General features: G+C 44.0%; 1 protein-coding gene across 5 annotated transcripts in view; it reads right to left on the minus strand.

Annotated features, from left to right (window-relative positions):
* Nucleotides 1–4,214: 4,214 nt before the first annotated feature.
* Nucleotides 4,215–12,425, minus strand: part of KRBOX1 (KRAB box domain containing 1) — a 65,115-nt gene continuing 56,904 nt past the window's right edge. For all 5 annotated transcript variants that reach the window (XM_070050963.1, XM_051851846.2, XM_051851847.2 and 2 more), the window contains 4 exons: nt 9,547–9,622; nt 5,528–5,654; nt 4,866–4,982; nt 4,215–4,479 (listed from right to left, as the gene is read on the minus strand). In XM_070050963.1, coding sequence (XP_069907064.1) covers nt 4,367–4,479; nt 4,866–4,982; nt 5,528–5,654; nt 9,547–9,579 — 390 coding nt within the window. In that variant the 5' untranslated portion in view covers nt 9,580–9,622 and the 3' untranslated portion in view covers nt 4,215–4,366. The remainder of the gene's footprint in view (nt 4,480–4,865; nt 4,983–5,527; nt 5,655–9,546; nt 9,623–12,425) is intronic.

The raw sequence follows: 12,425 nt of genomic DNA on the forward strand, positions 1-12,425 counted from the left end.
CAGAGAGAGAGAGATCTTCCATCTGCTGGTTTGCTCCCCAAATGGCTACAATGGCCAAAGGGGGCCAATCTAAAGCCAGGAGCTTCTTCCAGGTCTCCCACATGGGTGCAGGCAGTCCAAGGTCTTGGACCATCTTCTGCTCCTTTCCCAGACGCATAAGCAAAGAGCTGGGTTGGTAGTGGAGTGGCCGGGACTCAAATCAGCCCCCATATGGGATGCCAGCACTAGAGGTGGCAGCTTTACCCACTATGCCACAGCACCAGCCCATGTTACAATTTTTAATAAAGAAATCAAGACAAGCCTATTGATGTTAGCTATCCTTTTCTGGTAGCAGTTTTTGGTGTTCTAAAGCAGCCTTTGTTTTGTTTTGTTTTAAAGAAATAGCACATAAATTTCTTTTATTATAATCTTTTCCTCCACTCTCATCTTCAGTATGTTTCCATTTTTAAGAATACTGTGGGGCTGGCGCTGTGGCACAGCAGGTTAAAGCCCTGGCCTGAAGCACCGGCATCCCATATGGGCACCAGTTCTAGTCCCAGCTGCTCCTCTTCCAATCCAGCTCTTTGCTATGGTCTGGGAAAGCAGCAGAAGATGGCCCAAGTCCTTGGGCCCCTGCACCTGCGTGGGAGACCTGGAAGAAGCTCCTGGCTCCTGATCGGCACAAGTTCTGGCCATTGCGGCCATCTGGGGAGTAAACCATTGGATCAAGACCTCTCTGTCTCTACCTCTATCTGTAACTCTTTCAAATAAATAAATCTTTAAAAAAAAAAAGAATATCATAATGGACTAAATGTTTGGGTCCCTCATGATGCATATGGCTCAAGTCCTACCCCCCGAGAAAGCTGTATGTGGAGCTTCTATGGGAGTGGCTAAGGCCAAATGAGTCCTGTGGGCGGGAGCCTGATTACATTTAGGAAATTCTAAGACATCAGAGAACTTGCTCATGTCCAACCCCACTCCCTGCTCCCCACCCACCGTGTATGCGACAAAGAAGGGCTATTGTGAGCATGTGTGGAGAAGGCAGCTGTCTGCGATCCAAGGGGAGAGCCTTGATGCCATTGCCAGACACCGCCCTCTGCCAGTGTCATCTGCAACTCCCAGTCTCCAGACTCAGGAGAAGAGACTTCTGTTGTTACAAGGCATCCGGTCTATGTTTTTTTTTAATGACGTCCTTCTTGTCCCTCACATTGAAAATATGATGCTTTTATGGCACGGCAGCCTTTTAATATCTCTTCTATGGCTGACAATGATTGCTGTCGAAGGAGGTGCTTTCCATTTCTGTAAAGCCAGAAATCTCACAACTGCTGCTGCAGGTCATGAAAAAAATCAAAGGTGATCAAAACTTTGATTATAAAATCCTCCCCAAAATGGATAAGCAGATCACAGCACTTCTAGCAGCGCTGTGTATAAGACAGGCAGGTCACTTGGCAGGTACGGTCTTGTCTTTTGTTTGGTAAGAGGTTTATAGACCTGATGGAATTTGCCAACATTTGCACTGTCTGCTGACTAGGCAGCTTGATGAGCAAAGTCTAGGTTGTATTTGGACAAGATATCGACAATCTTTTCTGTTTTGCGGTTTCATTAAAATCTTAACAGAAATCAGGAAGAGGATTGGAACCTCCATTTTCCAAAGTACCTTGTAGTTCAGGTGACACGTTTCACTGCCATGGTGTGATGTAGCTAGCCCTCAGCGCACTGCAGAAGGCACACCCTTTACAAGATTTGACAGGATCAGCTTTGTTCTCCAAGGGGCCGACACATCCATTCTAAATTTCCTTTTGAGTTTGCCTAAAAACAAACAAAAGTTGCAACCTCTGTAATCAGGAACTATAACTTTAGTCAGTTTCATAGAGCAATTACAGGAACAGTAGCGTAGTGCCTGTTCATGCATGCGGCGTGCCTAAGCTAACTCCTGGCTTCTATCTTCTACTCCACACTGATGCTTTGTGTGAAAACAAGACTGAAAAAAACCAAAATCACTAAAGCGCTTTTGATTGATGGGGGGGGGGGTGGTATCTGTCTCCTCAAAGGTCGTGAGATTCATTCTCTGTATGCCCTGTCCCACATGCTCTTCTATACAACGTGCAGTCTGCTGGGTTTGGGTTGCCAACATCCCGAATCCAGTTGTTTTCATCCATCTGTCATGAAAATAAATCATGGAAGTTCTTTTTTCAGTGGTGCCTGTGTCACACTGGCAATGATATCATCGTCACTCTCACTCTCATCGTCTGGACTCAGAAAACATGGTCACATCCACAGCGTTAAAAATTAAAATTACACTATCTCAACACAAAGTCCAATTGCTAACCCCCACACACACTCAAAACAGACTGTTAATGTTCAAGACGACAGTAAACTGAAGCTGACACCTGTTCACATCACTTGAAGGGATACAATAAATGTCCCTGGTTGTGGGCCACACCCCACAGCTGCCAACATCAGCAAAGGAAAAATAAACAACAGCAATGACAAACGGCAGAGAACCTACACCTTAACCATTTGACACTAAAAACAGTGTGGCTTTCAGCCACTAATTTTGGGGCAGGAATGTGGGTTCCGTCCTTTCCCCCCAGTCTTCCCCACCTATCACTGAAAACTAGGACGTTCATGTCTCCCAGAGGGGTTTCCTGGGACCTGGGTCTTCCGGTGCTAACACGGAGGAAAACACTGAGCGAACCAGGACAGTCACACTAGTCTAAAGGACGACCAGGGTCTAAAGGACGCCCAGGGTCCGAGTTAAGAAAACTGGGTGGATTCAACTGTCAGTTCACTACATACCCTCAGTCCACCATGTACCAGGCATACAGCAAGTCTTTTCATGTATATTTAATTTTTAAGAAATATTTTCAACTGCACGATGAAGTAGCTATTACAGTCTCCATTTTACAGAAAGATACACTGAGGCTAAAAATCTAGCCCATATCACTTATAAACTTGGAGAAAGTGGAAAATGGAGCTTTGGCCTTGTTTCAGCTAGAGGGGAACCATATTGGAGTAAACCAAAGGCCAGAAGCGCTGGCAGACAATAGATTTAGATAAAGGTACAGGAAAGACAGCTAATGTTAGGGGGATGACTTAGGGCTCACCAGTCCCACCATCGCTCACTGCTTCCACCTGATTCCTTTTGTCCTGGAAGGTTTGGACCTTGTTTATTAAGAGGTGCATCCCATAGGCAGCTGTTTTTAACTTTTTCCCTAGTGGCAGGTCAAAGAAAATGCAGACCCCAAGGCACATGATGAGGGATGAGGCCACCATCTCACTTCACAACACGAAGATGGCTATAAGCAAGAGACGAATAGTGACTAGGATGGCCATAACCCAGAAGATGGACACTCGTTAGTGCTGGAGCAGATATGGAGAATCTGGACCCCTCACACGTGGCTAGGGATAGTAACATGGCTCAGCCACTTTAGAATAAATTTTGACATTCCTCAAAATGTTAAACCAGGAGTAGGAATGTGATCTAATAAGTATATATCTGGAAAACGTACCTATGAGAAACAAAAACAATGTCTGCATTAAAAGCTACTCAATAATGTTCAAAGTGCATTATTCATCATGCCTAAAGAGCAGAAACATCCCAAATGCCCATCAGCTGACAAAGAGATAAACAAACAACAGACATTATTCACACATAAAGATGAAGGTAGCCCTAATACATGTTAGAAAACAGATGAACCTTGAAGATATGCTGCTAAGTGATGGCCCATTGCAAAAGACCACATATTGTATGACTATTTATATAAAATATCCACAATAGACAAATTCCTTGAAACAAAGTATTGATTGATTAAACAGCTGGGTTGTAGTCAGGAGGAGGGGGAGATGGAGAGTAACTGCTAATGGATATGTGGTTTCTTTAGAGCAAGGGTAGGGAAGGTCTGCCCCAGCCCCTCACCCCTACCCTCCCCACCCCACTTACCCCTGCCACCACCTAAGTCCAATTCTGTAATCATTTGGTCTGGCCCTGCCAAAGCAATCGCAGGCAAGAATTAAAATTCAATACATCTACTGCAGGATAACTTTTAACTTGGTAATTTCGTATGGCCCATGAATGATGTTATAAATATCCAAATGGTCGCTGGCAGAAAAAAGCTTCCCCACCCCACTTTGGAGAGTGAAGACAAATGCCATTGAACTGTACACTTTAAATAGTTGCACTGTATGGTTTGTGAATTCTCCATAAAAGTTAAAATAAAGACATGAGAGCTTGCTTTGTACATCAAAGTAAGTAACTTTAATGAACTGGAAAACATTAAACCTACAGAAACCTGCAAGTCCAGAGATACAACGTGCCCTTGACATCATGTAAGGTAGCTCTTTAATCAATTCCTTACTTGGAAAACTGGTATTTAAAGATCAAGAATTAAGCCTTTGTTCTGTCTTCCCAGCAACGACGACTCTGGAGAAGTTTTAATTTTATTGCACGTGATATCATTTTAGCTAAGTAAGTAAATCTTCGTAGTTTTAAGATGTACCCTAAAGGGGAAGAAAATCATAATAACCATAAGCTACCTTAAGGTTTTTCAGTAAAAATATTTAATATATTATAAAAAGCAAAAATACATTTTTCTACTTGTTTTATTGCTTAATGGACAAGATAACACTGCACCAAAGCCTATCTAGGGGAAATTGGGAAAAAGTAACCACATATAACTAGCATCTAGAAAACTTGTGTGAAACTCGGAGGCAGGGTGTTGTATACTACAGTTCACAGGGAAGCTACGACAAACAGGCTGGTCAGAGCGAGATGTAGGATCCCGGTGTACCCCATGTTGCTGGCACAGAGAACACACATCTTTCATTTTGGTGAAATGAAGGCAAAGGAGGAGATGAAGCTGGAGCAGACCCCCTGCTACACCCACCTGTAAAGACCACTCTCCGGGCCCTCCTGTTTAGGGCTCCCTGTGGCCGGGTGAACCACGGCTCTTTCCCTTGCTCCAGCTGAGAGATCAGGGCTGGTTTGGAGATGGGCGGTGGTGCTTGAAGGGAAGAAAACAGAACATGGTCATGAGCTAAGTAACAAGGCTGACTCAAGGACGCGCAGGGGAGGGGAGGAGAGTGCCTCCCGGGTGGGCTATGCCAGAGGCACCCTGAAGAGGTACAGCAGGGATCCTGGGAAGAAGCCTTAGGACAGTGCTCCAAAGAGAGCCTGAAACACTCCAGGGGGCCAGTTTCTATTGAAAGGGGAACAACATGTATTCTTACGTCTTCTATTCTTTGTTAGAGGATGAAAATTTCCATCATGGGAAGCAGGCACTCAGCACCTACGAGCAACTCTCACAGGGAGACAAAAGGGCCGGGCTCTGTGAAGATAACTTGGAGACTCAAGGCTAGGCTGAGGGTACTAAGATGTAGTGTACCTAAGGCAGCTAGGAAACGGGAAGACCTTAGATGACAGCAACAGGAAAGCCCTTGAGGGGTCGCCAGCTTTCCATGCCTGGCAGCTCTGACGCTGCCATTTGCAGTCAGCTAATAATGAGCGAGCCCTTCAGCCCAAGGGCCCAGGCGTTGGTGAGCCGCTTACCCAGGGAAGCCACCATCCCATAGTTTTCCAGCATCACTTCCTTGTACAAGGCCCTCTGAGCAGGCAGCAGGCTGGCCCATTCCTTCTTCGTGAAGTACACAGCCACATCCTCAAAAGCCACTGATTCCTGAAACAACAAAGCCCCACTCTTCTGGACCTCGGGTCTTTAGTGATGGTCTAACGTATCAGTGACGGGCCTGGGAAGGGCGCCCACAATGACACCTATTCAGCACTGGGTCCTTCGTCTCCTTCCTTCTCTAAGACATGCAGGCCCACACAATCAGCTGCTCTTGGCCCTGCCAAGGCAACTGCAGGCAGGCCCTCACAGTCAAAGTTGATCATTTTTCTGGCTGAAAAGCCCATGAGAGTATTTCAGGCATGGAAAGCCAAGACACTCTGACAAAAAAAAAAAAAAAAAAAAAAAAAAAAAAAAAAAAAAAAAAAAACACCTAAATGAAAGATCTCCACGAGTGAGATCCCAGTGGAAAGAACAGGTCTTCAAAGAAGGAGGTACCTTTCTCTGAAGGGAGGAGAGAACCTCCACTTTGACTATGACCTTGTCTAAACAAGATAGAGTCGGAGAACTCAAGGGGCTTCCATAGCCTTGGAAACTCATGACTGGTGCATAGGGAGACTACTGATGCCATAGACAGGAGTGTCAATTTGTAAAGTCAACAACAGGAGTCACTGTGCACTTACTCCTCATGTAGGATCTCTGTCCTTAGTGTGCTGTACATTGAGACTTAATGCTATAACGAGTACTCAAACAGTATATTTCACTTTGTGTTTCTATGGGGGTGCAAACTGTTGAAATCTTTACTTAATGTATACTAAACTGATCTTCTGTTAAAAAAAAAAAGAAGAAATTAGCAATTCCCAACTTGACTCTCACTGGGATTAAACATGACAATAGGTCTGATCTGATTTCATCATCATTTAAAAAATCATCTAATATTTTTCACTTTATGTTTCTGTGCGGGAGCAAACTGTTGAAATCTTTACTTAATGTATGCTAAACTGATCTTCTGTATATAAAGAGAATTGAAAATGAATCCTCATGTGAATGGAAGGGGAGAGGGAATGGGAAAGGGGAGGGTTGCGGGTGGGAGGGACGTTATGGGGGGGAAGCCATTGTAATCCATAAGCCGTACTTTGGAAATTTATATTCATTAAATAAAGGTTAAAAAAAAAAAAGTTGATCATTTTGCATGGCCCACAAATGACATTATAAATATCCAGATGACCCTTGGCTGAAAAAAAAAAAATGATTCCTCACCCTTGAGAGGAGGAGGAGACAGAATTCAAGCAGCCAGCCAGTGACTTCTACCCCCACCCCACCTCCATGCAGAGGCAGCGAGGTTAGGGAAGGCTAGGAAAATGCTGCCTCTGTGGGAAACGTTAGCGTTTAGAACAACGTGTTACCTAAGGCTCACAACAGGCCGGAAGAGGCAGCTATTGGAAACGTGCAAGCCCGAGGGGAGGAGCTCTGCTCCGTATTTCAGAGACAAAACTCTAGAGTAAGTGGTCTTAACCTGGGCAATGAAATGAAGGGAAGCCATTAGCCAGGTGCCAAAGCAAGTTTTGTCTGTACCATTTTTATATATTTTTTTTCTTTTAAAAATATTTTGGCCGGCACCACAGCTCACTAGGCTAATCCTCCGCCTGCGGCGCTGGCACCCCGGGATTCTAGTCCCAGTTGGGGCGCCGGATTCTGTCCCAGTTGCCCCTCTTCCAGGCCAGCTCTCTGCTGTGGCCCAAGAAGGCAGTGGAGGATGGCCCAAGTGCTTGGGCCCTGCACCCACATGGGAGACGGGGAGGAAGCACCTGGCTCCTGGCTTCAGATCGGCGCAGCGTGCCTGCCGTAGCGACCATTTGGGGGGTGAACCAATGAAAGGAAGACCTTTCTCTCTGTCTCTCTCTCTCACTGTCTAACTTTGCCTGTCAAAAAAAAAAAAAAAAATATATATATATATATATTGGCCACAGATACTTGTGCTCTACATTGTCCCAAAGGCCTTTTTTTAAAAAAAAAGATTTATCTTATTGATTTGAAATAGAGTTACAGAGAGAGGTAGAGACAGAGAGAGAAAGAGGTCTTCCATCTGCTGGTTCACTCCCCAAATGGCTGCAATGACCGGAGCTGTGCCGATCCAAAGCCAGGAGCCTGGAGCTTCTTCCAGGTCTCTCCTGTGGGTGCAGGGGCCCAAGGACTTGGGCCATCCTCCATTGCTTTCCCAGGCGGATTAGCAGGGAGCTAGATTGGAAGTGGAGCAGCTGGGACTCGAACTGGAACCCGTATGGGATGCCGGTGCTGCAGGCTGGGACTTCAAACTGCTGCACCACAGCACTGGCCCCCCTTTTTAATATATTTTTAATTACCTTGAAAGAAAGCCTTCTATGTCCTATTATGTTGCAAAATTATTATACTTCTCCACAAGTGTCACAGGATATGGTTCAAAGAAAAGACAACTGAGCTAACAGAACTGATGAGGGCATTTAAAAGCAGGTGCAGATGTATATGGTCACCAATTTATGACAGAGCAGCCAGTATAATTCAGTAAAAGACAATAAAACCCCAATAAATGGTCCCAAGCCAACTGGACATCCATATGGGAGAGGGAGGCTTTGACCCTGAATCTAGGATAAATCACAGAAGTATGTAGAAAGCTTAAACAATAAATCTTCTAGAAGGAAACAAAAGAATATCTTCAGGACTTTTGAGTAAGAAACAACATCTTACACAAAACAAACATACTGGACTTCATTAAAAGCAAAAAAAAATCTCTTTATAAAAGGATATAATCAAGAGAGTGAAAAATTAAGCTACAGAATGGGGGAAGATATTTCATGTGTGTGTATGTGTGTGTGTGTGTATCTGACAAAGGACTTCTCTCTCTCTCTCTCTCTCTCTATATATATATATATGACAAAGGAGTTTACCTTATCTATATCTATCTATATAGATATATATATATATATATATATACTGATCCACAATAATTAACTAGCTACTACAAGTTGAGGGGCAGGCGAAGCACACAATAAAAAATGGAAAAAACATCTGAACAAAGACTTCCCATAAGGGGTCCATGTAGCAATAAAAACATGCAACGCCACTCAGCATCGCTGCGGACTAGAGAAAAGGACATTTTTTAAGCCCCAATGAGATACTATGAACAAATGACAAGTGTCAGCAAGGATCTGGCACAACTGTACATTGCAGATCAAAGTATCAACTGGAACAACTATTTTGGAAAATCGTCAGGTGGCATTTACTAAAACTAACCAAGTACATACTCTATGGCCTAGCAATCTCTCCTAGAGATATGGCTAAGAGAAATGAGTGCCCATATCCACCTGAGTACCCACTATATTCTTAGTCATAATAGTGAAAAGCTAGGGGAAAAAAGTCCACCTTCAGTAGAATAAATAAATAAAAGTGGTATAATCATATATGGAAAACTACTCAACAATGAAAAAGAACTACTGTATGAGCAACAACACAGGTGAAGTTCACAGACATAATTCAGAAAGAAGGCAGACACAAAAGAGTATATACTCAATGATTGCATTTATATGAAGTTAAAGAACTAAACTAATCTATGCTGAGAGATGTCAGAATAGTGGTTAACCTTTGGGGTTGTAGGGAAAGGCCTTCTGAGGTATTAACAATGTTCCATGTCTTTATTTAAGTGACGGTCATATAGATGTATACATTTCTAAAAGCAAGCTATACAGTATGAGAAATTTATATACATACACATTAAAGTGTGTTATATATGTTTCTGTAGAGGCATGCAGTAAATTTTTAAAAAATTCAGGGAAACGCTTATTATGAAAAATTGATGCACGGATGTTGAGAATAATCTGTACCCAAATAAACTTTTCTTTTAATTCCATTTTTCTACAAAATTTTTAAAGTGCCCTTATATATACACCTTTATATAGCAAGTACATAGAAACATATGTATAGACACACATGCCTATGTGTACACACACGCAGAAGAAACTCGGCTCACCGGGGACTCCGCTGGCAAGGACACAGCTGTCATTATCTGACCTGTTTCAGTTCTGTCTTGGAGAAAGTCTCAGGAGCTGAAAGTAAAGAAAGAAATATTAGTGACACTAAGTCTGCGGACCCTAACTCCCGCATGTGACCCCGACCCTGGGTGCAAGGCTCCGTGAACCATGTGGATATTGCTTGTATTCAGTAGCAGTTCTGTTCTCACAGATGAGATTGTAGGCATATTGGGGAAGGCAGAAAAGAAGGAGAGATCATCCCCAAAAATGTGTGATAAGCAGGTTGACTGAGAAAACTGTCATTTCAGAAACCCCAGGAAAATATAAACAAGAAGACAGAAAACTAGAGAAGACAGTGAACAGAACGTTATGGACTGTGAAGAAAGCTGAAATCCCAAGCAGTTAAGATGCCAGAACCCACACAGCACAGACAGGGATGAGATGGTTCAAGAAACCTGTCAGATACTGTCAGAGCTCAGCACTGTCTCTCCTCCTGTGCTACTTAATTTAGGACAGGACAGTTTCTATGACTCAAGTAACAAAGTCAGAATCTGAAAACAGTTTCCTGGATTGTTTTATTTCTCCCTACTATTTCCCCCCCAAACACACATAAAGATTATAAGCTAGCCATTGAATTCTATAATACTGCAGGCTATGGGTGAGGAGAAGAAAAACACTATCATGTTAAAGGAATTCATCAATTTCATCATATTCCAAGTTCCAAATATTTATAGTTTAGGGAAGCAAAAAATTCATTTCTAAACTCCTATTCTGGATAATTTGGTTCATCATACAGAAGTAGGCCTCTGCCATTCAAAAAGTGAAAAACACCAAGAGTTATCATTAAAAGCAACACCTGAATACAAACAGCCGCCTTCAAAGATAGTCAACAAATATACAAACAAACATAAAAGTGCATGTACTCACAGACTGTAATAAAAACAGCTTCCATTTAAACTCTGTTACCTGTGGCCTGCCATAAGTCTCAGGGAACAACTACAAACACGACAAAGGACTTCATGCAGTAGTCAACGCACTGCCCCTTTTTGTGGAAGTGTCCAGAAAACTTCCCTGTCCAGCAAGACAGGGGAAGCTGAAGCTATCAGAGAAAACAGGGCTATCAGGACAGCCTAGAAAACACATCTCGGAAGCTTCAGAGGTGCCAGTAAGGAGAAACAGCAGTTATAAGTGTAAACAGGGGGCCGCTGCCATGGCATAATAGGCTAAACCTCCATCAGTGGTGCCAGCATCCCATATGGGTGCCCATTCAAGTCCTGGCTGCTCCACTTCCAATCTAGCTCTCTGTTATGGCCTGGGAAAGCAGCAGAAGGTGGACCAAGTGCTCAGGCCCCTGTACATGCGTGGGAGATCCGGAAGAAGCTCCTGGCTCCTGGCTTCACATAGGTGCAGCTCCAGCCGTGGCAGCCATCTGGGGAGCAAACCAGCAGATGGAAGACCCCTCTCTGCCTCTGCCTCTGCCTCTAACACTATCTCTCAAATAATCTTTGAAGAAAAAAATAAGCGTAAACAGAATTTTAAGAAGGAAATACAACATAAGCCTACACAAGTAATGCTGCTGAATCACTGACAGTTTTTTTTTTATTTAAATATCTATTTTATTTACTTGAAACAGTTACAGAGAGAGGTAGAGACAGAGAGAGTCGTCTTCCATCCACTGGTTCACTCCCCAAATGGCCACAACAGCTGGAGCTGAGCTAATCCGAAGCCAGGAGCCAGGAGCCTCCTCTGGGTCTTCCATATGGGTGCAGGGACCCGAGGACTTGGCCCATCTTCTGCTGCTTTCCCAGATGCATTGGACACGAACTGGCACCCACATGGGATGCTGACACTGCATGCTGGGGCCTTAATCCACTGTGCCACAGCTACGGCCCCTCAACTGACAGTTTTTATTTATTTATTTATTTGATAGGTAAAGTTAAAGACAGTGTGAGGGTAAGACAGAGAAAGGTCTTCCGTCCGTTGATTCACTCCCCAACGGCCCAACAGCCGAAACTGCGCTGATCCAAAATCAGGAGCTTCTTCCCGGTCTCCCATGCGAGTTCAAGGGCGCAACCACTTGGGCCATCTTCTACTGCTTTCCCAGGCCATAGCAGAGAGCTGGATTGAAAGAGGAGCAGCTGGGACTGGAACTGGCACCCAAAAGGGATGCCGGCACTGCAGGCGGAGGTTTGGAGGATTAACCTACTGCGCCACGGCGCCGGCCCCAACTGACAGTTTCTATCCAAGGGTAACAAATGCAGTGATCCATACTGAGTAAAGAATATCCATTGTAGTTATGTGCTCCAATTCTCTAAAATCCTGTCATCCTATCTATAATAACGTCCTTTACCCCGGGTTAATAGAACTGACATATTAAAAGAACTGAAGACAAAAGAACTGACGTGCCATGCGGAGAATCTAAAAAGCAAATCATCCAAAAGTGAAACGGTGGCAAAGGCCACCCTACAAAATACTCCCTCCTCCTTTCCCAAAGAGAAAATTGCAAGGAGTTAAAGCATAAATTAAAGCCAGGGTGGGCAACAGATCACTATGGGCAGGGGCCAAATGCTTCACCCGATTATGAACCTTGACAGTTAGGTTCTCCCAGTGGAGTAAAAAGAGAACAGAAGAGTATAATAAAGATATGACGAGGTCAAAAAAGCTTCCTTTTTTAAAGAAATTTATTCAAGAGGTAGAGAGACAAATGCCCACGGCAGCCAGGACTACACTGGGCTTGGAGCCAGAACTCAATCCAAGCGGCCCACGTGGGTGGCAGGTACCCAGCTACCTGAGCCATCACCCGCTGCCTCCAGGGTGCTCAGGCAGGAAGCCAGAGGCAGGAAAGGAGCCCAGGCACCCGGAGCGTGGGGTCCCAACT

Source organism: Oryctolagus cuniculus, chromosome 10, assembly GCF_964237555.1.
Source record: "Oryctolagus cuniculus chromosome 10, mOryCun1.1, whole genome shotgun sequence".
NCBI lineage: Eukaryota > Metazoa > Chordata > Mammalia > Lagomorpha > Leporidae > Oryctolagus > Oryctolagus cuniculus.